General features: G+C 48.9%; 1 protein-coding gene across 1 annotated transcript in view; it reads right to left on the reverse strand.

Moving 5' to 3' along the window:
* The window catches only part of Egln1 (egl-9 family hypoxia inducible factor 1), a 39924-nt gene that overhangs the window by 11647 nt on the left and 1120 nt on the right, over positions 1-27157 (reverse strand). The window contains exon 2 of the mRNA XM_005346703.1: positions 26617-27155. Coding sequence (XP_005346760.1) covers positions 26617-27155 — 539 coding nt within the window. The remainder of the gene's footprint in view (positions 1-26616; positions 27156-27157) is intronic.

Raw genomic sequence — 27157 nt, forward strand, 5'->3', positions numbered from 1 at the left:
CAATTCCCAGCAACCACATGGTGGCTCACAACCATCTGTAATGGGGTTTGGTGCCCTCTTCTGGCCTGCAGCATACACACAGACAGAATATTGAATACATAATATATAAATAAATAAATAAATAAATAAATAAATAAATAAATAAATAAATAAATAAAAGAATGTTCAAGTACATGCTGCAGGTGACTACACATAGCCCTCGACTCCAGGTATGTCGAAATCAAGTTTCCTAAAGCCTCGTCTCACAGCCAGCAATCTTCCATGTCTCTTGAACCCGCATTCCCACTACCTCCAAAGCAATCCTCTGGGGCCTCATCCTCTTTCTTCAGAGCCACCTGTGTCTTTGGGCCACAGTTTTCCATTAGCCCAGGTTTAATCTTCATATCCCAGAGACTGTTGAGACTCCTTCATATCCCAGAGACTGTTGAGACTCCAACAGCTGGTCCACCCTGGTCACCTAACCAATGTCATGGCAGTCAGTCGTCCACAGGCAGAGCGTCACACGCTGCTATCCAGTACCACATCTGGATATCCTCAGCAGAGGAAATCCATTTTAGTCCTATGGGGTGACACCAAAGTGATGGGGGATGACAAGAATTGGGGGTCAAAGCTGCAAGGCCCTGAGTGACTAATCTGAAGGCTAAGGACTACGCTGTAAACAAATTAATAACAGAGGAAGGACTAAGTACACGGTTTAAAGAACCCTGAAAAACCACTCACACATGTGGCTACTAGACGGTGAAATACAATGTGCACAAACTAAATACAGGCTTTCTTCTTTACAGAGCCCACACCAGGGTCGTCTGTCCAGAGGAACTGAGAATGTCCTCTCTCTTAGTTATTTCAATAAGTCACACTAGTAAAAGAACTCACCAGTTCAACTTTCCTACCAATCCTTCTGCCTCAGCCTTCCAAGTGCTAGGATTACATCTGTAAGTCACTATGCCTGGCTTAAATTCTGCTTTTAAAATAGCAAAAAAATCAATCACACCAAAGCAACAGAGAACAATGGAGATTTATCAAGGTATGAGTATGCACCTGCCCCTGTGCTAACCTTCAGAACACTCTTTCCTTATGGCTCCTAGCGGGTACTACTCCCAATTCAAAAAGCAACTATAAAAGGGGGAAATGGGAAAGTTTGGCAGAGTAAGCACTTTTTCTGTTTTGTTTTTGAGACAGGGTCTTAGGTAGAGTTGCCTCAAACTCAGTGGTTAGCCAAAGGTGACCATGAATGCCTGCTCCTCCTGCCTCCACCTCCCCAGGGCTGAGATTATAGGCATGCATCAACAACTACATCCCCAATCCTACTCTAAAAGTTAGCTTAAGACAACAACAGTAATGAAAGAAAGCAAGAAAGTCCTAGGACTTTGGCTGACCATCAGCTTCAAAGAGTTGCTAAGCAGCCAAGCAATATGAAGGAAGAGTGATGGCTCTACAGATTCTGTGGGCCTGAAGCTGCATCAGCTTCTGGGAGCACACAGAGGGAGAATGCTGACAAAGAAATCAAAAGGGAGCTGGAGAGATGTTCCTACCGCACAGGACCCAGGCTCCGTTCCCAGCACACAAATGGCAGCTAACAGTCATCCTTTACTCCAGTTCCCGGGGCCTGACACTCCCCTCATCTCCTAGGACACTGCACACACATGGTGCACAGATATATATGCGGGCAAAAATTTTAACACAAATTAAAAATCTTAAAAAAGTCAGTGGTTTTTTTTTTCTGTCTTTTTCAATGAAGAATGGCACAGCACAGACAATGAGGAAGGGCTGGGAAGACACAGTCCTGGGAGGCTATGCTCTCTGGGCCCAGGACCACAGGAACATGACTAAGTGTTTACACTTGGTTAGACTGTGTGTGTCTTCCTAGAAGGGAGCATGAAATTAAGGAGGCTCCGGAACAGAGGGATCTGCCAGCATCTGTGCCTGAGCTCTGGCTGTGCCTCTGCTAACTGGACAATTACTGATCCTTTCTGTCCTAACTGCCCTTGCCTGCAAAGCTAACCAACTGGCACAGGTGTGGCGCTACAGACTGTGCCTGGTGCACAGGCAACAGTAACACCAGCGGCACCTAACAGCTCCAGGACGTTGGAGAAGTTGGTTTGGATCCTGGAGCTGTTTCTTCATTTCACCTGCCTCAGCAGAGTGGACTCGGGAGCCAGGCAGGCATTCACAAGCATCTTCATTGTAACATGTAAGAGGTCTTGCTAGGGGCCAGGTCCATTCAATCCTCACAGTGACTGCGTAAGACCCTGGTCTATGGAGGAGTGGTCAGAATGCAAGGCAACCTGAGGCCAGAGAGCGGACGCACCAGGCTAGATGGTAAGCCCAGACATGCTGGATCCTCATGTTCAGTGAGTTCCCTCATGTTCAGGCAACTCTGAAGCTAAGCATGTGCCTCGCATAATATAAACATTTATTTTCTCAAAAGAGAGGTTGTCTCTAGCTGGGCACCACTGCCATGCAGAAGGAGAATGCAATGTGGCAGAGGCAGAAATGCCCAGTGCCTATTCTGTCTGCCCTCCTGTGGTGAGGTACCATATTGCCTGGCCTGGCAGCATCCTGCTGCAGCACAGCCCAGCACACCCTGGGGTGTCATCTCTTTCTTCTAAGAATACTCAATTGTATGTAACAAATAGGACAGCCTCAGAAGAACTCGTTCTGATAAGAAAATGCTTGAAATGGGACTGTGAGTTTACCCCCCGCCGGAAAGTATTATGGAAACACTGGATATAGTTTTGCAAACAGTATTACAAAATTTAAACAAAATCGAGAGACATTTCCACAGTCCCTAGAGATGAACTAAAAATGAAGCAATCCAACCAGAATTTCACAGACCCAAAGATGGCCTAGGAGTTGTCGGAGATAAAGACTTGCAAAACTAAAAGGCCTTTTATAGGGTTAAAAGCCATTTACAGGGTTAAAATACAAAGCACAAACATTTTAAAAGCTGGGTGTGGTAGTTTAATATGCCTATAAATACAGCACTCAGGAGTCTGAGACCGGCCTGGGCTACACAGTAAGTTCCCAGTCAGCCTGGACTACGGAGTGAAACCCTGCCTCAAAAAACAAAAATGGGGGAAATTTGTTTTGTTTTATTTTTCGAGATAAGGTTTCTTTATGTAAACCTTGGCTGTCCTAGAACTCTCTCTGTAGACCAGGCTGGCCTCCACCTCACAGAGATCCGCCTGCCTCTGCCTTCTGAGTACTGGGATTAAAGGCATGTACCACCACTGCCTGGAAATGGGGGGATTTTTTTAAAGAAGAAAACTTAAAATTCAATTTTAAAAAAAGGACTTTTTGCTATGGGAAACTCTTTAAGACAAATGTTATTTAAACTTCTCTCAGAATTATGAATTGCTATACTAGTAGATGGGCTGAGTCACTACAACGTGAGGGACCATATAAAGGGCCAATACATTAGAAAGGCAGAGAACCACTGGGCTAAGTGGCTATCAGAGTTGACAACTGTAAGAGCCGCAGCTCAGCCTGAGATCCCATCTTTTTTTTTTTTAATTTTATTTATTTATTAAGGATTTCTGCCTCCTCCCCGCCACCGCCTCCCATTTCCCTCCCCCTCCCCCAGTAAGTCCCCCTCCCTCACCAGCTCGAAGAGCAATCAGGGTTCCCTGACCTGTGGGAAGTCCAAGGACCGCCCACCTCCATCCAGGTTTAGTAAGTTGAGCATCCAAACTGCCTAGGCTCCCCCAAAGCCAGTACGTGCAGTAGGATCAAAAACCCATTGCCGGCCGGGCGGTGGTGGCGCACGCCTTTAATCCCAGCACTCGGGAGGCAGAGGCAGGCGGATCTCTGTGAGTTCGAGACCAGCCTGGTCTACAGAGCTAGTTCTAGGACAGGCTCCAAAGCCACAGAGAAACCCTGTCTCGAAAACAACCCATTGCCATTGTTCTTGAGTTCTCAGTAGTCCTCATTGTCCGCTATGTTCAGCAAGTCCGGTTTTATCCCATGCTTTTTCAGACCCAGGCCAGGTGGCCTTAGTGGGTTCCCAATAGAACATCCCCATTGTCTCAGTGTGTGGGTGTACCCCTCGCGGTCCTGAGTTTAAAAGCTTAATTTGTTATCACCACTTGTGCATGTATTGTGCACGATGGGGAGGGGTTGTCATGTGTGCCACTGTGTGCCTGCAGAGGTCAGAGGACAACTCTGTGGTATAAGCTCTCTCTTTTTACCCTTAGTGGATTCAGTTAACACAGGTCACGAAGCTTACATGGCAAGCCCTTCACTTGCTGAACCGTCATTCTGGCCTCAGACTAGGGATTCCTGCCAAAGCCACTGGAAGAAACGTGTTTATCTCTTCACCTTGCTCCACTGAGGCTACCATGACGTTGCAGAACCAAAACGAGAGAGGCCGAGTTCTTGGCTGCTCAAAGCTCTCTGTCAGATATAATCAGGCTATTGGTCAGTTTCCTTCAGGGTTACAGAAGCCAGTGTGAGAGACTGAGTGCTGTGCTCTGGTCACCTCTCTCTGGGAACACCTCACACCCTAGTATCAGTCAGCACCCAGGAGCAGGTGACTCAGAACACAGCAGCCCAGCTTAAAGGACACCTGGCTCTTGTTCCTAATCCTGGTTCTGCCAATTACCAGCTACGTGACTGTGGGCATTCGTGAGGCATTTCCTCATCTGTAACCTGACTTGACATGGCCCCAGAGGCAGCCTGGAGAATGTGCCAACGTGCATTGGCTGCTCAGCCTCCGCCTGACCACGACACATGGAGAAGTGGCTGCCGCATTGAGCAATCGTAAAACCCGGCCTCTCAGGTGCCAAATCCTCACTTCCAGTGGTATCAAAGCCATATCCACCAACAAATTCTGCTCCCCAACTTTCAATCCAGCATCTCCCCATCTGATCTCACCCCAGGCCTCCTCTTAGGCTACCCTTTCCACCCAGAAAGCACTGTGGTCACCTGACAGTCCCAAAGTCCTGGTCAGTATTGCACCTAGCAGGAAAGAATGCTCCTCTCCACAGGGACGGAAACCAGGAATAGCTGCTTCCACCCATGGCTGTAGCCTTCCTTTCCACTGGCTTCAGGAGACCCCCTTTCTCTCTGTGTGCATGACAGATGACTGCTAGCTGCTGGCTTGTCCTCAGCCTCACCCAGTATCCACTACACCTAGGCTGTCTGGTACCAGAAAAGGCTACAGCAGCACACATGGACTTAACTCTATGTGGCTGACCCCCGACCCTTCAGATCGTCTTGGCCACTCTTATACTTTTGGCTGGCTGGCATTCCTTAGAATGGTTCCTTCAAACCTCTTATCACCATTTCAGCCCATTACAGAGCAATACACAGCATGAAGTTATTCTTTCCCCAGAGGGCTGTGGCCTCCAAGGCTGCTGAGATTTTAACTGCAAACACATGACCTGAGACCCTGTTTAAATGTGTGTTCTAACTCCGGTTTAACTGTGGCCTGTGGTTTCCATTTCCTCCAATAAAGCTTGCAGCTGGTGTGAGGGCAGCATGCTTGAGAAGCAGGGCCTCACTCTCACCCCATCTCATGAAGCCCATGCCATGACCTCCTTGGTCTAACCTTCAGCATCTGCCTCTCCATCAGTGACCTGCTTTCTGAACACACAACAGACACCTCTATTTTAAAGTAAATCTTGTGCTGCCCTTCCAGCTACAATATCTGCAGATCTACATGGGCTCTGCCGGAAGGCTACTATGAAGGCAAGTCTGTCCTCCAGTCCCCAAACCCACTTGACTAGAACTTCCAGGCCAAAATAAACATCTAGCAGTAATCTTTCCTAGTAAGCACTGAATGTGTCTTAAGCCTTAACAACTTACGCCTATTGGATGCTTCAAACCTTGGTATCATAGTGATATGAGTCAGGAACATTCCTGTAGTGGGAACTCTTAACTGTGTAAGGAAGGCCCTCATAGGTGGCACTGTGGAAAACTGGAATGGGCTGTGCCAGCTGGTGTGACATGACCTAGACAAGATGCTTGCCTATGATCTGATGGGTAACTCAAGCGGCACAGAGTGGTGGGCACTATGACCCAGAGGACATCTGGTAATGACTGCAAGTAGTTTTGGTTTTCACAATTCTCAGAGGCTAGAGAGCAAAGACTTCTATGATGTGTAAGACAGTTCTTCACTAGCAAATAACTGTTCAGAGCAAAATGTGTCAAAGTTTATTGGATGCTTCAAACCTTGGTATCAGACTGGACACGACAGTCTGGCTTCCTGTTCCACATGGAGTAACAGGCAGTGCCTGACTTTCCATCTGAGGAAAGCCCTGAAAACTCAGCTTCAGAGACACATGACATGACCCAGAGGATCATGGATGGGTACCTGCCCGACACAACGATGACGTCTGCTTGGAATGCAAAGATACACACATATGCCTAGGAGTTCCTCCAGAGCTCTGGGATGTCTGGATGCAGTGTCTGAGAAAGAGTGGGCTGAAGAAGTTCTGCATCTGAGCACATGCATGCCTAGGAAGCTGCTGGACATGCAGATGTCCAAAGATGGTTGTAGGAGCCTTGGTGTCACTGAGAATGTAGAGAGGAAGCAGGAACAGTGACAAGAGCCCAAATGAGTCAGCACTGAGGTGCTGTGACGGGGAGGATGTTGGGACCGTGAGTGACAACACCGAGCACACTGGACAGAGCAGGTTTTGCATGGAAGAGCGAGAGTCTCATATGATAGGAAAGCCTAAGATGCCCGCAGGGAAGAGTGACTACTTCTAATGGCTGTTTGGGTCTGCTCTGGGGGGGCACGAAGGGAACAGTCAGATGAGGGCGAGTAAGAACCAACAGTGGGCTGGGTGGTGGCGGCACATGTTTTAATCCCAACACTAGGGAGGCAGAGGCAGGTGGATTTCTTGAGTTTGAGGCTAGCTTGGTTTATAAGATGAGTTCCAGGACAGCCAGGGCTACAGAGAAACCCTGTCTCAAAAAACAAAACAAAAATAAGAAGAACCAACAGTGTGTTGGGATGAAGCTCAGTGGTCAGTGGCAGAGTGCTTGACAACTGTATGCAAGGTCCTGGGTTCAATACCCACCACCGCACGGAGGAAATGAAACAAAGACACAAAAGAGATCAAGGTGCTCAACAACGGCACGGACAACAGACATCGTGCACTGGATTCCACAGCTTGCTGCCACTAGCTGCTGCGTGACACTAGCCTTGGGTTCTTGTCTGATTGGCAGACGGGTCACTCTTCTTGCTACTGTGACAAAATGCCAGAGAAAATCAACTTCAAGGAAGATAGGCTTAAGTGGGTTTGCAGTCTGGAGGCACAGGACCATATAGGGAGGGTAGTGGTGACACTGTGTCCACAGTGAGGAAGCAGAGGGAGAAGAAGGTGGCTGCTCAGCTCACTTCCTCCTTTTGATTCTTCCACCAGCCCATGGGATGGTGCCACCCACAATCAGTATTCATCTTCCTGCCTCCATTAACACCAAGGAGAATTCCCTCAGACACATCCGGATGTTTGTCTCTTAGGTGATTCTGGATCCTGCCAAGTTGATAATCACTGCTAACCCTCACCATTGATGAGTGATTTGATTGTATCAATGTCATGATTAGTTGAAGTCACCCTCAACCAGACCCCGTCATCTCTGATCATCTCCATAATTTTGCGATAAAAGAAACCTCTCTGGGCTTTGTGGACTGGAAACTGGAAGCAAACCCAATGTCAGAGAGCAAGTAGGTGTGTCTAGAGCTCAAACCCATGTCGTCTTTCTCCAGGAATCCCAGCCCTTCTGGTATCCTGTAGCTGTTTTATGCCTTTATTATTCCTTATTTTATTTCTCTTTTATTTCTTGGCCACTGACATCTCTCCAGCCCCCCAAGTCTTCGTGAGGCATCATTACATGACACATGAGACAGCCATGCCAGCAGTGCACTGGTGCGTACTTGCAACTGTTGAGAAGAAAAGGAACAAGCAGAGAAAGAACAGTCAGAGATTACAGAAGGCCAGGGCTGTCTGGAACCTGTGAACAAACAGAAGAAAAGACGGGGAACGCGAGGGCTCTGAGGGTGAAGCGCTTTCCCCTGGTGAGCTCCTGATGGTGGTGGGAAATGGAGTCTTACAGTGAGCCAGCAGCAGGCCAGGGTTCTGAATCCTAGCTGCCTGATGCCAAATTTCGTATTCTCAGACTCCCGAATGCCTCAGTCTGAAACAACACACAGATCCTCCTCCAGGGTCAAGAGCTGCACAGTGGCTGAGGTGGGGGTTGGGGGCAGGGAGGACAGGACAAGAAGGCAGACCCACTCAGAGCAGCCTTGACTTTCAAAAGCAGGTTTCACAAGATTTGTCTCCAAACAGCACTTGAAGGTTCACACCAGAAGGTTGAGAGGAACAGGGAAGTAAAGGCAGACAGTGCCCCATACTGCAGACACCCTAGGGAAAGGGGAAGTATTAAAATGGGGTGGGTGTGCTGAAGAACACTGACCCAATGGTTTGGAGAGGCATTCAGAAGAGGTAACAAGCATTCTGGGTACCTGAGGTAGGAACCACACATCTGTACAACTCCTTTCTACTGAGAAGATGTCAAACCCTAAGGTTTTGCTTTTGTTTTAATTTATTGAGGTTAGAAAGGAGGGAAAGAGGGGGTGGAGAGGGCAAGTGAGCAGCACGTGTGTGGACTTTAGGGTCAACTTTTAGGAGTCTCCCTCCGTTCTTTCTCCCCACCTCCGATGGGTCCTGGGGATGGAAGTTGGTTGTCAGGCTTATGTGACAAGGGCCTTTACCTCCTGAGTCACCTTGCCAGCCTCAGCCTCAGTTTTCTCAGACTCAGGTATTAGGATGCTGTGCACTTTGGCCCTGGGCGCACTGGGCTCTTGACAGCCCAGAGTTTATGAGATGTTTTCACAGCTGCAGAGGCTGTACCACCTGCTCTATCTGAACTGGCCTGTGACAGGAGGGGGTGGTCTGTTCAAACAATCACATCCACACACTCTCTCAGCCAATGGCTGCTGTTCTCCTTGATAATGCACCAGTCCCTACTTAAATAACATTTAGATGGAACCTTGCTAAAATGATTTCAGTGAAGAAAAGAGGGGCTAGGGATATGGCTCAGTTGATAAAGTGCTCACTGCACAAAGGTAAATACAGGATCTGAATTTGGCTCCCCAGCATCCATGTGAAAGCCTGGCTCTCGTCCTGGAACCCTAGCACTGGAGAGGTAGAGACAGGACCCCGAACTCCAGTGAGGACTCCCGCTAAATCAGTGAGCTCCAGGCCCATGAGAGGCCCTGTCTCAGAAGTGGAGAGCAAGCAAGGAGAGAAGACATCTCATGTTGAGCTCTGACTTGTGAATGGACAGACAGACAAAGCACACACACACATACACACGAGAAAAGCTTGTTTTGATTACTCAACCTATCAAACTTATCTCAATTTTTTTCTTGTTTTTGTGTTTTTTTGTTTGTTTTTTTTTTTTGGTTTTTCGAGACAGGGTTTCTCTGTGGTTTTGGAGCCTGTCCTGGAACTACCTCTTTTAGACCAGGCTGGTCTCAAACTCACAAAGATCCGCCTGCCTCTGCCTCCGGAGTGCTGGGATTAAAGGCGTGCGCCACCACCACCCGGCTTTGTTTTTGTTTTTTAACTTATTAGCTGGGATTGACCTTGAACTTGATGTGATCCTCCTGCCTCAGCCTGAGCTTTGGGATTATAGCAGCTTCACACTCAAACTGATTCTAGTGTGTGGCTTTTTGGCTTGAAATATCCAACAAGTTGGTTTTTGTTTTGTTTTGTTTTACATTATTCTATGTCTGCTTCCTCAACTATAAAATGGAAAACAACAACGATAACCTAGGTAGAGAGAACACTGACTAATGCCTGGAACTACAGACACCCTCCATGAATGTCAGCAGCGTGCATACACAACTGTACACCAATGCAGCGATTCTACTTGTAGAGTGGTTTCCTAACTAAAACCTACAAATGATTTATTGCACCGAAAGTTAGAAATAACCCAACCACATCTACAACTGAGCTACCCTGACAGCACCCGGTCTCAGCAGAATAACCCATACCCCGCAGCAGGACCTCAACAGTGTGGCCTCTATTATTAGCTGGCTTGGGAGTGTCACCCTGCTTTATCAAAAACAACAAGGAATCCTTTTACTGACAGTGCCATCCCACTGCACAGCATGCCGCTTATCTATTGGCTCCGATTTGGGGCGTAATGAATGAATTGCCCCTGGGTTCGCGTGGGTACGTTTTCCCTTCTCTTAGTAGCTACTCAGCAGTGGAATTCCTGGGTCACACCATGAGTTTATATTTAACTTTCTGAGCCACGGCCAACCTATTTTTCCAAAGTGTCTATGCCATTTTGCATTCCTATAACCAATACATACTTGTGGCACCCTACTATCCTTGCTATGCTGGGCCCCTCATCCTGGTGCTTGCGTGCTGGCCTCTCTATAAGTGAAGCAGCAGAGTAAGGAAGGGAAAGGAGAATAACCAAGCAGAGGAGCTTAAAGACAAAGAGGACAAACAGGCTAGAGGGATGCTGAGGTTTCTTCTTCCCTGACAATGAGTCAGATGAGAGGCAGGAGCTTATGGATGCCCATGGCTCCAAATTCCTGGTACTCCTGCCTCCAAAGTATGTAACAAATTGCAGATGATGCCCGGTTTATGGTCCTAGGGACTGAACTCTGGGCTTTGTTCACGCCAGCCACTGGTGCTTACTCCCTTCCGAGAAACAGCTTTTCGGAAGTCTGTTGGGTTTTTCTCTTATGTCTGGGTTTTTTGGGATTTTCTTGTTTTGTTTTGGAGATTTTGTTTGATTTCCTACTTAATGTGTCTGTGTGGGTTTGTGCACTTGAGTGCAGTTGCCCATGGAGGCCAGAAGAGGAGAGATTAAATCCCACAAAGCTGGAGTTGCAGGTCACTGTGAGCCACTGGACAAGAGCTAGGAAGGGAATGGAGTCCCTGTGGAGGACCGCTCATCCACGCAGCCATCGCTCCAGCCGTGTACCTAATCTCTCAGTCAGAAGAAACTCATACAACTCTCACATGCAACTCCCTCACATTGTGTGAATATTTTCTCCCTAATTTGTCTTTTCATGTTCTTAATGAGATCTTTAAAGGATTCATTTTATGTTTAAGAGTACTTTGCCTGCACATATGCCTCCTCACGCTGAGGAGGTCAGAAGAGGTCACCAGATCACCTAGAACTGAATTTCAGCTGTTTTAAACACTGTGTAGGTGCTAGGAACCAAGCCCAAGTCCTCTGCAAGAATTTCTGAGCCATCTCTTCCACACCTTTCTAGACTGGTATCTTTTAAAAAATATTCATTTCTATTATTTAGATGTCACATGGGATGTGTGTGACATCAGAGACAACTCTCGTGTCTTTATTCTGCTGTGGTGGGCTCTGTAATAATCTGAACTGGAGAGATGGCTCAGTGGTTAAAAGCATTTATTGTTCTTGTAGAGGATCTGAATTCAATTCCTTGCACCTATATGGCAGCTCACAACTGTTACTAACTCCAGTTCCAGTGGATCCAATGCCTTCTCCTACCTCTGAGGACACCAGGCATGTATGTAGTACATACATACATGTGAGCAAAACACACACACACACACACACACACACACATATATATAAATTTAAATAGAAAAAACTCAATTGGACCAAGCACGGTGGCTCATATCAATCATACCAGCACTTTGGTGGCTGAGGCAGGAGAATTACCACAAATTTGGGCCATGCTGGGCTACATGGTAAGTCAGAGGCCTGCCTGAGCTTTCATGAGACCTCTGTCTGAACATTCATGGGCACAGACAGACAGACAGACAGACACACACACACACACACTCTCCTGCAGTTGTGCATCTACTTCTGAGCTCCTCTTCCAGTTCCACCAATCTGGAAATGTCTTCTTTGACTCATAGTTATTGAAGAATCCCTAGAATTGCCAAGTTCCATCACTGATCCTCTGCATGGCCTCAACCCTCTGTGTTTGCTGAGACCTGGGTCACAGCTGGACACATGGTACTCAGTGTCCCACTGTTACAAGGAGTGAGCACAGTGTCACCCAGGCCAGGTGACAGGCTGAGATCTATCTGTTCTAACAAGGACTGAGAAATAAACACTAAAGGTTCCTTCTGCCACAAATAGCCATCTGCCCACTGTTTCTTTCTTTTAGCTTTTGCTTCCTATAGTTTAGAGCATGGTAATAAATTTACAATAATAATAGGTCCTACAAAGTCACAAAGTAACCTTTCCCCAGGATGTGAAAGATTTCTACAGCTGAAATACACACTTGCAATACCCAAACTCTGAAGAAGCCATAGCTCTGAGGACAGAGACTCAGGCCATATTAAATCATACAATTACTCTTACATACATACCTAATAGCATTTATTTGTACAATAAAAGGACATATATGGACACACAGCCGAAATAAAGAGGTTTTGTGAATGGATAACAGTTTTATCCGGTGTCAATGGGAAAGCTATTCCTCCAATGCACAAGTAATCAACAGTGTACAGACCTGCTGTTCCCACTGTGAAGAACTCGGGAGGATAAACTAGAGAATCGTTCCAAGTTCAAGGCCAGGCTGGGCTGTGTAGTGAGCCCAGACCAGCCTGAGCTACAGGAGACTTCTGTCCCCTGTGCAAAGCACAACAACAAAACAACAGAAAAGCAGTCAGGGTTGAAAGTGAGTGCCCCTCCAGGGAGATCTCATCTCTGCATGCCAGCAATTTACACACATGTACACACAATTAAAAGGAATAAATCTTAAAAGAAAAATCAAACAAAAACTTGAACCCACAAGCAATTTCTTAAGTCAAAAGTAACACAGGTTTTTCAAAATACATGTTTTACTATGAGAATTCCACAGTCTGATGACAAGCCATCGGCAGGTGTGACTAGGACAGAGAAGTCATATGGGGAAGGGGAACGTGGCAGCTACCCCTAAGCACCCTCATTAATTTGTGGTCCTCAGGCTGGGGTGACTCACAGTGCCACGACCGAGCAGGTGAAGATTGATCCTCAGCAACAAACAAAAACCAAATTTAAGGAAGTTGTAGCCTACACAATTTAAAGGCCGGAGAGATGACTCAGTGGTTAAGAGCACTTGCTGCGCTTGCAGAGGACCTGATTTCAGTTCCCTGCACCTACAAGGTGGCTCAAGCTGTAACTCAAGTTTCAAGGGACCTGACGCCCTCTCTGGGCGTCAAGGGCACTAGGCATGTACATGGTGCACAAACATACATACAGGCAAACATTCATAAAATAAAGATAAATCCTTGGTGAAAAATGCTGTCACTGACAAATTACACAGCAATCAAGCCTATGTATTTATCACAGACCAGAGCAGCTCATCTGGGTGAATTCTGAACCCCCCACACTCTAGCTTTCAAATGTCACACCCGTAACAGTCAGTGTTTGCATGCAGTCCTAGTCACTGAAATCCACCATCGTCGGTAAGATATGTGCTGGATCCCCGATTCACTGCTCTTTGCCAGACTCAGTCAGCAACCGTGACGTAACAGGCTGTGTGATGAGTACACGGTGCCCTTAACCACAGATCAGCTTTCCTCTCATCAGGCCCAGGCCATGTGCCAACTGCCCAAGCAACAACAGATAGGCTTTAGTTAAATAGAAGGCTTTATGTCCGAGTAAAAGACAACCAAGAATCTTGAAGTAGCCCAGTTGGTAAAGTGACTGCCATGTAGGCACGATGACCTAAGTTCATTCCCCAACACCCGCATAAAAAGACGGCTGTGCTTGCACAGGTGGACTCTCGGGCTCACTGGCCAGCCAGACTAGCCTAATTGGCAAGCAAGTTCAGGTCCCGGTGAAGACCCTGTCTTTAACGTGGACAGATGAAACTGCTCTATAGCTAGCAAGCCACTGCCACCCAGGACTAGGAGCCACAACTTGAGAAAATCACACTGAAGACCCAGGCACCTCTCTCAGAGCTCCTTAAGAACAGCGGTTCCTTTACCTTTGTTTGTTAGGTTCATATTGTTCCCAATTCTTTTTTTTTTTTTTTGAGACAGGGTTTCTCTGTGGCTTTGAAGCCTGTCCTGGAACTAGCTCTTGTAGACCAGGCTGGTCTCGAACTCACAGAGATCCGCCTGCCTCTGCCTCCAGAGTGCTGGGATTAAAGGCGTGCGCCACCACCGCCCGGCTTGTTCCCAATTCATTAACAGAGCTCCTGGGCCAGTAGCCAGGGGGACCTGCTCCACGCAGAGAGCCAGAGGATTAAACGGGACCCACCAGGGCCTCGGCCCATCACTGGCTTCTGTCAGCAGTCACCTTCCCTTTCCCAGACAATTCCAAGACAAAGAAACTTTTGCAGGGCCGAACATCTTCCACACTGTGCAACACTAAAACACAGTCTCTGGAAACCAGTATCCTTACATGTTATAAAGACCTTTCCACCAAAACATCAAGGGATGCTTGGGAGCCAGCAATCACAGGAACTGCCTTTAACATAAGCAGAACAAAATGACATGAACCCAGGTTTTGTTTCTGTTAGTAAGGGTGACCCAACTCAGGCACACTTATCTTTAAAAATTCAGAAAAATTGTCCTGCAATGCCAGTTACGGGTAGAGTCAAAAGTAAAACATACTTGCACATATGCCATGAGGAGAGAGAAGAGCAAACAGGCAGAGGAAAAGGATAAACGGCCATCCAGTACCCATTCCTAGTAATCAAGTGACGGCATCCTTTGTGGTAAAACCGCGTATCTGGATTCCAAAGCAAATACTGACCTACTGATGCGCATGCAAAGGTATGCCCTGGTCAGACCCCCCAAGTCACAGCTTCTGTACAGGCATACACAGAGGGCTTTGCTTCTGTGAGGAGACTGTACGAAGCCAACAACTTCTGAAGCCTACATAGATGCATAGCTGAGTCTCTCTTAATTCACATGCCTGCCCTCATGGGGAAACCACAACACATAGTGCGAAAGACACCGGGAGAAGCAGCTCCATAAGCATGAGTGGGCATGTCTGAAATCCCAGATACTTGGGAGCTAAGGAAAGAGAGCAGTCTAGGGACTCTGCCTCTTGGGATGTGTCTGTGTGTGATGCAGACCACACGCCATGGCATGTATGTGGAAGTCAGAAGACAACCTGTCCGTCCACCATGTGGGGCCTAGGGATCAAACTCCGGTCCTTACGCTTGGTGGCAAGTGCCTTGACCCATTGAGCCATCTCTCCAGCCCCTATAACAGGGACTTAACATGGGGTCAACATGAGCTGTGAACTATACACAATCACTTAGAGAAGAGGCTGACAATTTCCATCAGACACCTAGAGGGTCCACACTCAAAGTTAGGAGCCAGCCTATAGAGCTGCCGTAGCCAACCTTCACACAGGATTTGAGGAGAGCATTTGGTCATGAGCAGGGTCTCCAGACACACCTTTACTCAAGTTTACAATGGGCATGGCAGTCCACATCAGTAATGCCAGCACTCAAGGGCCAGAGGCACGAAGGTGGATGTGAGTTCAAGACTAGTGCAAGTTGCACAGTGAGACCCTGCCCAGGTGCCATTGCTCCTGGCATATAAATGACCTGTGGTAGGGACTAGCTCTGGGCCACCTGCCTCACCGACTCTGTACTCAGAGAATGCATGTAGTCTACAAGCCAAAATTAAGCACAATTAAGATGTGGAACTTTTTTAAAGTATTATTTATTTAGTGATTATGTTTGAGTGTTTTGCGGGCATATACATGTATGTGCACCATATGTATGCCTCGTCTCATGGTGCCAGATCCTCCGAACCTGGAGTCCCAGGCAGTGTGAGTTGCCATGTGGGTGCTGGGAACTGGACACAGGCCCTCTGCAAGAGCAACAGTTTACCACTGGATCATCTCCCCAGCCATGAAGGGTGAAATATAAGGGTAAATGTTTATCAAAGTCAAACTGAAGTAAATGGCCAACTGGGTCTCTGCCACACCTGCCTGTCATACATAGCTCCATCAGCTGCTTCTGGAGCCAATTTAACATTGGAATCAAGAACACGTGCCCACAACCACAAGGCTTCCTGACCCTGAGAGAGTCACTTCGTGCCTGGGTTAAGGACATGCCCTCTTTTATTAAATAAACCCTTTTATGAGGACAGAGGGACGCTGAATGCCCTGGAGCTGGAGCTGCATCTGCACAACACGGATGCTGTGCTGAATCACAGCAGATCCTTTGAAGGAACCTCAAAACTCCTAACTCCTAAGTGTCTCTCCAGACCCGTATTAAATGCTTCAGCTGGCCTTGAACATGGCTGAGATGAAGTCTGTGACAGCTCTAAATGCATACCAACACCACAGTGATGCCTGGAGTTTAAAGTTGTGCTCTAGAATATTCCATGCAGCAGCTAACTGCATGGAAGGGGATGCTAACTCTGACCACATGCTGGCCACAGGGCCTTCTCTTGTGGGTCACCTTGAAGGCCTATGTCCAAGAGGTCACTTTCAACACCACACCTTACAAACTGCTAACTTGGGGACATGGGCATTACCTGCAGATTCTCAGGCACTGGTGGGTGGGGTGAGGCAGCAGGCACATAGGCCACCCCTATGCAGGGGACAGGTCATCAGAACCCCGCCTGGCTCCTATCATAGGGACTGGCACAGAACTTCATTTCATCTTCAAAGCAGACCTTTCTCCCAGTACTTGAGAGTTAAAAATAGTTTAAGGCCAGGCTGGCCTGGGCTATTTTTATCTGGAAAATTAGGGGTCAGGAACAACATAGTAAGCAGAGAGGGGGGCTGACTACAAAAGGAAAGAAGACCCACAGACCAGAGGGGGAAACGTCTCCTATGGATTGAGACAAATTCAGCATGTGGTGCAGGGAGGAGAGGAACAGGCAGGGATAGCCAAGGTCAGTCACTAAGTGTTAGCACGCGTCACACACTGAAAACACAGGTTTGGTGGGTTCTGCCCAGGCCAGGGTGACATCACAGGTGCTCTGCACTAAGCCTGTGAGGTCTCAGACTGACCCTGTACTCCCTATGCAATGAAGATGACCCTGACCCTTCCAGAAGTCTCCATCTCCCACGTGCTATGATTCTAGGTGTGCACTAGCACAGTGGACATGAAGGACAGTGTGTTTGTGGTATGTGCATGCATTTGAGTGTGCGCATGGCTGAGTATGCATGTGCAAAGGCCAGAGGAAGTGTCAGGTACCCTGCTGGATCACCCTCCGTCTTACTGCCTTGAAGAGGGTCTCCTGGCAGTAACCCGAGTAATTCTTCCGTCTCTGCCCCCATAGCAGTAGGGTTATAGGTGTATGTGGCCACACTCAGCTTTTTACAGAGGTGCTCAGGAGTCAAACTCAGGTCTTCATGTCTGCACTCTGACCTACTGAGCCATTATCTCTCCAGCCCTGGAGTAGAGCAGTTGTTTTTTTGTGGTTTTTCCAAAAGATTAGTGGAGATGTGAACTGGTTTGGGATGGGGGAGCACACATGTGTGGAGGAGACTTAGTCCAGACACTAGAGGTGTACGGTCCTGGGGCAGGATCAGAGACGGGATTCACTGGCTGTGCTGGGGAGTGAGGAGCCATGATGAGATGGCATAGTTTTCGCAATCCATAACAATCAGTTCAAGGAACCAAATCACATCCTCTGAGTATGTCCAACCTGGGGTCCACGGTCACATGTCCCAGGATAGCCTTGCATGCAGCCCGACACTGGTGATAAACTTACTTCAAACTCAACCAGAGGTCTGCCCCGCCCCCAGGCGGGTGCACCCAATTGTGTGGTCCTCAGGCATGAGCTCTGGATAACAACACCGTGTCCTGATATCAAAGATCAGACATTTGCAAATGCACCCAAAGCTTTATGTAAGGTTTTTATAAGCATTAGCAGCCATTTTCATTATCTGTGCGTGTCTATATTTGTATTCAGGTGTGCATAGGCACATGTGTGTATGCACAGGTCTAAAGCAGGTGTCAGGAGTCCTCCCACCCTAGCCTTGAGTGCGGCATCTCTTAGTTAAACCCAGATTCACCTAAACAGCCAGTCTCTCTAGCCAGCCCGCATCCGATCCCGCCTGTGCCTTCTGAAGCTGGGATTACAGGCAGACTACCACATCACATAAAAAGTATGAGGGTCAGGTGGGAATGCCTGTCCCTTTACCTGCAGAGCAAGCGGATTAACCTCTGTGCTGGGTTGACTTACGATAGGTTGTGCACGGCAAAGAAATCATAAAACAAAACAACAGCACAATACTATATGGGGGATATAAAATGATTGAAATCTCAATTACGGTGCCCAGGAAGAAGCTCAGACCTAACATTCTCTGAGTCAGTGACACGACACAAGCAGTTGGGATCACTCACTTGATAAGACAAGGTGCTGTGCCCCCACCCCGTGGCTTCCTGCTGTGAGGGTGTCATCAGTGACAGGAGTTGTCAGGGCCACAGCAGGGCAAGAAGTCAGCTGCAGGACACTGCATCACCTCCGCATGGCAAGAGCTGGGGAAGCCCAGAGGGAAGGGACAACGGAAGCCACAGAGAAGGCAGTGGCAGGCAATGAAATGCTCTTTTCGAAAGGCAGCAGGAGTCAGAAGCGACCAGAAGGGAAAGACGCGGGAAAGGGTGAGGCCTTCGGAATTCTCCAGGCAGGCATGAAGCTGGGCTTGAACAGGAAAATGAAAGTGGTTGAGAGGTGGGTCAGCAGCCTAGGCTGGCCTTGAACTCAGTGTGGCCTTGAGCTCCTCCCAAGTGCTGGGCTTACTGACACAAGCCACTACACTCAGTTTATATGGGGAGGAACCCCTGGCTCTGTGCATGCTTGGCAAGCACTCTGCCAAGTAAGCCACACCAACCAGGAGACTTTTTTTTTTTTTTTGAGACAGGGTTTCTCTGTGGTTTTGGAGCCTGTCCTGGAACTAGCTCTTGTAGACCAGGCTGGTATCGAACTCACAGAGATCCGCCTGCCTCTGCCTCCCGAGTGCTGGGATTAAAGGCGTGCACCACCACCGCCCGGCCCAAGAGACTCTTTTAAAACAAGTAAAAACATCGCGACTGACAGAGGGAAGGGAGGCCCTGCCTCTGAAATGCTCCTCTGGACAAACCTCTCCTCGCCTATGGGCGGCCGGATGGCCAGTGTTCTGCTCCTGTATGACCACCCAACTCCAGCTCAGAGCTTTCCCTCCAACAGCTGGGGCCCACACGGCAGACACAGAGTATCACTCTGTGTGTAGGCAGATGCTATGTAAACATAGAGGTCATACACAGAGTCCTCCTAGGTCCTGCCCTGCCCCACCAGTCCTCAGCCCTCTAACACAGGGGCAATCAGTATGACTCACACTGACTTTGCCGAGCTTTCAGAAAATGCAGGTGGGGTTCTCTCTTCCCTGCACAGTCAGTCAGCTGTCAGTGTGGGACACTGATCTGGGAGTCTGCAGATCCTCCAGATGAAGCCGTGGCTGCTGCTGCAGGTGTGTCTGAGAGTCCGGGTGCTGGCACGGCACTGTCCAGGTCACACCCACTTCTGAGGTACATAGCAGGACGGTGATACTTTCCATGGTACAGAATATAGCTAAAACCCCGAGCAATCATGGACAGTAAGAGTTTGAAACCAGCAAACCCCAGAACCTGTGCTTGCTCAAGCCTGCGGTCACCCTGAGCAAGAGTACAGACCAGAGGAAGAAGGAGGAAGAGTAACGGGGGTACTGACCCAGAACCCCCAGCACTCGGGGGGCTGAGGCAGGAGGAGCTGCTGCTCAAGGCCCCATCTCTATCCAGAAAGAGACTACATAGGGCTAACTGAGGACCATGAATGACATGACACCACAGGCACACACCCACAGGGGAGCTAGCATTAACTGGCACAGCATAACAACAAAACAGGGTGCAGGGGAGGAAGTGCCCCCATGATTAGTTAGGAAGATGGGGGCTTTAGGCTCTTGGAAGCTTCTCTGTGGCCAGGACCAAGCCTTTCCCACTGTTGGTGAAGAGCAGAACTTGCCAGAGCGAGGTGTGGGGCCGGGCCGGGTGTCGGTCCTTCTCACACAGGCACTCATGCAGCACCCAGGACGTCCCTCAGCTGTGGGAACAGTCAGGAAATGTGAAATGAAATAAACTGGTAGGGGAAGACTCTGGTGAGGCCTCTGTCAAGTGTTTTGCTTCCTTTTAGAACGCAACAGGCCCCCAGACCTTAGCAAGACTGCTGCCATGTCAGGGGCACCGTTCTGACCTTAAGACCCAGCACACAGACCCCAACACCTGCCACAATGGGGACAAAGCTCTAAACGTACTGACCCTGCACTCTGGCTTCTGAAGTTCCACTCCCTGCTAAACTGAAGCTGACAACCAGGATGTGGTTTTCTGTGTGTGAAACAGAAAGAACTGTAAAGCCCAGAGCTGCGTGATTTGGGAGAATTCCTCGTGCAGCTGCTGGCTCGCAATAAAGACTTGCCTTTTGGCCTTAAGGGTGTCTGTGTGGTGATCTTTGGTGGGCTAACCTTGCAAGGAGAATTGGGTGGCCGGATGCACAGCCAAAGACAAGCTGTGAATACAGCACTATAAATGATCCGAACATCATCTGTGCACCCCCAGGTGGTTCCAAGTATGGAATGAACAGAAGATGGGGACAAGCTAGGACAAAGCAGTTAGGAGAAGAGGTGTGGTGGTAAATGCCTAGCTTCCCAAGAAGCAGGACTGGGAGTTCAAAGCCAGTCTGGGCCGCTGAGCAAGTCTGAGGTTAGTCTTCACTACGCGAATGCCTGTCTCAGGGTAGAGTGCTTTCTGGCCATCCTAAGGAAGTTCATTCCCTGAACAAGAAAAGTATCTAAGAATCTGTTAGAATGAAAGACCCAAAGTGAAAAATTAAGTAGAACAACCAAGATGATAACAGCAACTCAAGGACACACCATAAAAAGCACAGTCTTCAAAATCCTGGACGAACAAGAACCTGGTGGAGGACAGGAAGAGACGGCAGGAAGACAGGTCCGCTAAGGGAGTGGGAAGCCTGCCTCAGGAGACACAGCTCCAGCAGCGACAGGAGAGACAGGGTGGAGAAGGACATCAAGCTAGAGCATCAGACTAGCTGAAGTGTTTGGAAGGAGCAAAAATGAAGCCACATGTTCAGTGTCCCCCAGAGATGGCAAAAACAGAGCAAAATCAATTCCATAGGACACTGTGGACAGAAGAGAGGGCTGAACCCACTTCTGCTGGCTTGTCTAACAGCTCCAGTCCTTCACTGAGCAAGTCCCTTAACCTCTCCAGAACTTATGTGTATGTGCACGAATGTGTGTGAATGTACACCCATGCATGCTTACGTGTGAGTGTGTGTGTGTGCGTGTGTGTGTGTATGTGCGTGTGTGTGAGTGTATGTGCGTGTGTGTGTATGAGTGTGTGTGTGTATGTGCGTGTGTGTGCGTGTGTGTATGTGTGTGTATGTGTGTGTATGTGCGTGTGTGTATGTGCGTGTGTGTGTGTATGTGCGTGTGTGTGTGTATGTGCGTGTGTGTGCGTGTGTGTGTGTGTGTGTGTGTGTGTGTGTATGTGCGTGTGTATATGCCAGGGGAGTGGTTGGGTCAGAAAAGGACCTAAGCCTCTTCAGCTTACAAGAGGTGGAGGGACAGGGAACGCGTAATCTCTTAAAGAAAGGGTCAGGGCTAGATCTGAGTCTGAGAGGCCAACCTGGTCTACACAGCAAGGTCCGGGTCAGCTAGGGCTCCATAGTGAGACTCTATCTCAAATAAACTAAGAAAAGAAAGAATCGTAAGATTGGTGATTTTTTTTTTTACATGGGAAGAGCAATAGCTAAAAGTTCAGCCTACTGCTTTCCAGTACAAGCGCATTGTTACAGATTCCTCACAGCAAGCGCGAGAAGCAGACAGTACTTTTAATACCAACTGAGGCTCAGGGATACTAAGCAACTAGCCCAAAACCACAGCCAGTCATGGTGTCCCAGCAGAACCAGCAGGGACACGAAACCCACATGCTGTCCTTCCTTCCTCAGCTGCACTAAGGTATTTTGTGAAACATGGTCTCTCTGTGGTCCTGGCTGGCCTAAAACTCCCTATACAGACCAAGATGGTCTCAAACTCATGAAATCCTCCTGCCTCTACCTCCTGAGTGCTGGATTTAAAGGTGTGCACCTTCATACCTGACTCCACAGTGACCTCCTAACCTCTTTAAGGACCATCCCCTATGGGACCATCCCCAGGGACCAGCTGATGTGGCTATCAACCACTGGCAGACTGCTCCCACTTCTATGTCCAAGGACAACAGTTCTCAACCTGGGGTCCCACATCAGATATCCTGCCTACCAGATATTTACGATCATAACAGTAGCAAAATTAAGGTTATGAAGTAGCAACAAAATAACCTCATGGCTGGGGGGAGGGGGTCACAGTGTTAAAGGGTCGCAGACTGGGAAGGTTGAGAATCTCTGTTCCAGAGAAGGAAAAGCCAAAGCAGGGAGGGACGGACACTGTCTGGTTGTTCTTTTAGGCTTACAAATAGGAGACTGACGTCTCGCAGGTCAGTGCAGCACAGCGCAGGCCTGCCTTTGCCTCTCACTGCAGGGTCTCATCATCTAAGAGGATTGCGCCTAACTCTGGGGTCGCTGCAATAAAGCAGCAGGATCGCCCTCATCCTATTCTCTGCTCTAAAAGCCTCCCAGAGCTGCCTAATTAACGGCAGCACCCGAAGAATCTGAGCAGTAGAAGGTGCTTGTTCCTCTCATCCTTTTATTCTTCCCCTCTCTCTCCCCTTGCAGTGCTGAGGTTGCAGCTGGCTGCCTTCCGCAAGCCAGGCAGGTGCACCAGCCCTGATCTGTATCCCCCACGGCCCTTCTTTATATATGTTCTTAAATGAATGTGGGAAATTTGGAATTAAATTTAAAAATATCATACACATTTCAATTCTAGCAATTCTACTTTTTAGTGGTTCATTTTTGTGTTTTCTCAGACACAGGTATCTCTATGCAACCCAGGCTAGTCTCAGGCTCACTATTCTCCTGCCTCAGCCCTTTTTTTCCTTTTCGAGACAAGGTCTCACTCTGTAGCTCTGGCTGGCCTTGAGCTCACAGAGATCCACCAGTCTCTGCCTTCCAAGTGCCAGGATTTAAGACCTGGTGTGCCCCGACACCTGGTGCTGCAATAATCTCAATGAGGACCATTTTCCTCCAGAGAAACGGCAGCAGGTGAGCACGGTGCTCCCGCGGGTCCCATTCCTCTCCACCACTTCTCTCTACCCCCCAGTGAAAGGGCCTGTGGCTCCCGATAGTGCTCACACATTGCCTGTACAAGGGGAAGACTGTGGCTCCTTGCTGCTGACGTCACCGTGAGCTTTCCTGATGGAAGGAGGGATGTAAGAAAGGGTAAGAGGTTAAAGGGAAGCTTAAGGGCAAGAGAAGGGTGAGGATCCCAGAGAGAGGAGAGGAGAGGAATGCTGGGTGACATCAGTGGCAACAATCACGTTTCTGGTTTTCTCCTGGATTACTTCATCTTCCCTTGGGGGTTCCTCTTTTCAAGAGGGTGGGTAAGCAGTGGCCAGATGCACATGTCTGAGGCAAACACTGGGGAAGTCAACTTGGCAAGTCTCACAACTTTATGTCCATGTCCTGACATACATGTAGATTCTGTAAGTGACAGAGAACTCGGAGCTTAAGTGGAAGACCCGACTTAAAGCCTGGTATCTGGGAGTTGGAGAGATGGCTCGGTGACTAAGAGGGCTCACTGGCTGCTCTTCTAGAAGACCCGGGCTCAATTTCCAGCACCAACACAGTGGGCAACAGTCGTCGGTAATTCCACTCCCAAGGGTCCAACGCCCTCTTCTGGCCTCCATTGGGCACCAAACGTATGCAGCGCATAGACAAACATGCAGACAGGCAAAACACTCATACACATAAAAATCAGTTATCTTACAGAACTTCCAGTGAGAGAAGTGTATCTGTGACCTTGTTCTTCTAACCTAGAGGTGGGGACCAGGCACTAACAGGTGCTACCGCTTCAAAAGCCAAAGTTCACACACTGGAAGCAAGCTCAACACCACTCTCACCGCATAAATACAAAGATATTCCCGAAAGCAATCAAACATTACAGCCTCATTCTGACCACCCCCAAGAGCATGACTCAGTGGTAAACACACAGCCGCTTTGAAGCGTATGAAGCAAACACTGCACAGCCCAAAGTTCACATAGCCAGCCCCTTACCATCAACAACAGAAATGTCTATCAGAACTGAAGTTCATATAGCCAGCCCCTTACCATCAACAACAGAAATGTCTATCAGAACTGAAGTTCATATAGCCAGCCCCTTACCATCAACAACAGAAATGTCTATCAGAACTGAAGTTCACATAGCCAGCCCCTTACCATCAACAACAGAAATGTCTATCAGAACTGAAGTTCCAGCCATACACTCAGTGAGGAAAAACACATTCTCGCCTGGTGTCTCCCTACATCTAGTGCGGTAGGAAAAACAGGCTCCAAGTCTGGTTTGAGAGTGATGGGCCCTGGCCTAGTACGAGCCGACCCTTACCCCAGATTAAGTCAGGGATGCTACTCCTTGCCCAGCACTGCTCTGTGACAGGATCTGTGCAGAGCCCAGTCTGCAGCCTGTTTGCTGACTATTTGGGAGGAGCGTGCAATTGGTGTCCTTGTGCTCAAAAGCAGTACCTTTTAAAAAGAAATACTTAAATTACAGGTTCAAACATGATTACCAATAAGTAATTTTTCAGCCAATAAGTTCAATAAGTTCATCACTCCAAGTGAGGGCTCGGCAGGTACTTGCGCCAAGTCTGATATTGTAAGTTTTATCCCTAGGACCCACTTGGTAGAGAGAGAATCAATTCTAGAAAGCTGTCTTCTAGCCTGCACCACACACGCACGCACAATAAGTAATAGATGTAATTTTTAAAATGTGAGGTTCCATGAAAGGAAGTCCTTCAGATCATTCACAGACCCTGAAATCTCATCCCTAAAATAAAGAGTTAGCTCAAATTCAGAGTGCAAACCCAGCTACGAGGCTAGTCCTTGCTCCCGTGATAACACCTCCAGTCAAGTGACTTAAATTAGCACTGTTTCCTCCGGCTACTTCAATCCCTGAGGAAAGAGGGTGTCTATGTCCTAACAGCTTCCCAAGACGGCCACTGCCCCCAGAGCCAGGCTATCTGTTGGCTCTTCCCTAAGAGCAGGAGGAAGGGCAGCAGGAGGGAAGAGGCTCGCTACTACCTCAACTAAGGAAAGCTGGTCCAGACAGACAGAGGAAACCACCTTCCTTGCGCCTCTCACTCAAACTTATTCCAGACTGTTCCCCCCACAGTAGCTCTTTCTTGGAGAGACGGGGACATTCAGATGTGACCCAGGACAGCCTTTCTTTTTAAAAATAAATGAAAATTTCACAAGAAGCCCAGACCGAGTTCTAATCAGACTTCCATGCCCTTCCCAGCTTTATTTGACTGTACTCTCGGAGACAGATCTCAGTACCCCAGGCTGACCTCAACCTTGTGATCTTTCTGCCTTTAGCTCCAGAGAACTGGGATCACTGAAGTACGGGCACGGCTTACATGTTGCTGGGGACCAAACTCGGGGTTTTCTGCATGCAGGACTAGCGCTCTATCGACTGAATGAAACTTAATCTTCAGCAACTTTTTTCTTGCGCTCTCACGTGATATGAAGACAGGTGCCCCCATCCAGTACTGACCTGGAAAGCTGGTAACCAGCCTGTTCCTTACAGCCACTGTTATTTTCCCCTCCCATACACGCTCGGTCTGACAGTCCCATACAGCTGTCAACATAGTTCAAAACCTGCACAAGAACTAACTACTGGGAAGGGCCTGTGTGTAGAAACTGTGTGTCAGAGCTTTCCAAAACCTCTCAGAACTCAACCTGACTGTCGGTGCGAGGGTGGACCTGGTTGGCCCTGGGGAGCGAATCAAAGAAAAGCTTCAGATGTGGGAAGGAAAAGTGGAGGAGAGCTGCTATCTGCCACAGGATGGAGGGAGGAGCAGCCTGGAAGGAACTGCCAAAGTAAGAGGAATAAAATTTAAAAAAATAAAAATAAAAAACAAATCCCACCAAACCTAAGATTAAAAGAAGCCCTCCGACTTCCAATCCCGTATGGGTTTTGTTTAAAAAAAAAAATTAAAAAAAAAAACAGGAAGCCACAAAAACAGCTCTTTTTCAACAGAAGGATCACATTAACAAAGCGAATAGAGGGGACCTGTGCTCTAAGCGTAACCTACCTACTATGAGCCCTGGGAACGGAAACACCTCTTTCCTGGTTTGGTAGTGGGTTTCAAAACAGTAGGGACAGCCAGCAAGATAAAGCTACAAAAGGGGAGGGGGAGCAGGCCGCCAAGCTTTTCCTGAATGCAGGGAGTCTTCCGACCACAGGCTTTTAAATGGGCCTTTCTGGGGGCGGCTGACAAGGCTCCCAGCTAAACACACACGGTATCCGGCTCTCAATGAGAGCCGGGTGCGCGCTGAAAACCGCGGGGCTTTCAACTAGCTTGGATACCGGGGCAAGATGCACCACCCAGACCCGCTGTAGCCGGTATCCCAGTGGCCCTCAGGAGTGGCCAGGGCTCCGGCGGGGTCTGCACTAGGGCTAAGAGAGACAAAAGCAACCACGCTAAGGCAGAGCGCCCGCCCCAGGTCTGCGAGGGCCGAGGGGTGGTCCTCACAGACCCTCCTTCGGGCGTCAGCCCCAGCCACTTACTTTCGTTCGGCCGTTTATCCTGTAGTTGCCCAGCTTCCCGCTGCAGTGGCGGATCAGGTCGTCCATGCTGCTCATGAGCAGGCCGATGGTCTCGCAGCCGGGCTCCTTGCCCTCGATCCAGGTTATCTGGTCCCCCCGGATGTCCTTGGAAGAGTCACTCTTCTGGCTGACCAGCTGCCCGTCCGTGAACTTGCCGGTGTCGTGTAGGGCGCGCACCTCGTCGCCGATCTGCTGCCCGGTCTCCCTGCCCAGGAAGTCGTCCACCACACAGATGCCGTGCTTGTTCATGCACGGCACGATGTACTCCAGCGCCAGCTTCAGCGCGGGCAGGGGTTTGGTCTGCCCGTTGGGCCGCAGCCCACCGCTGGGACTCAGCGCCTCCCCGGGGCCGCCGCCTGCTGGGCACAGAATGGCACGCTCCGGGCCCGGAGACCTGCTAGCCGGAGGATCCTCGGAGTTGGGCTCTGCAGGGCCGGGGCCACTCCGGGCCTGTGCCGAGTCCTCGGGGCCCGGTGTGCGCGAGGCCGCCGCGCGGTCCCCG

The sequence above is a fragment of the Microtus ochrogaster genome, chromosome 4 (assembly GCF_000317375.1).
Source record: "Microtus ochrogaster isolate Prairie Vole_2 chromosome 4, MicOch1.0, whole genome shotgun sequence".
Taxonomy (NCBI): Eukaryota; Metazoa; Chordata; class Mammalia; order Rodentia; family Cricetidae; genus Microtus; species Microtus ochrogaster.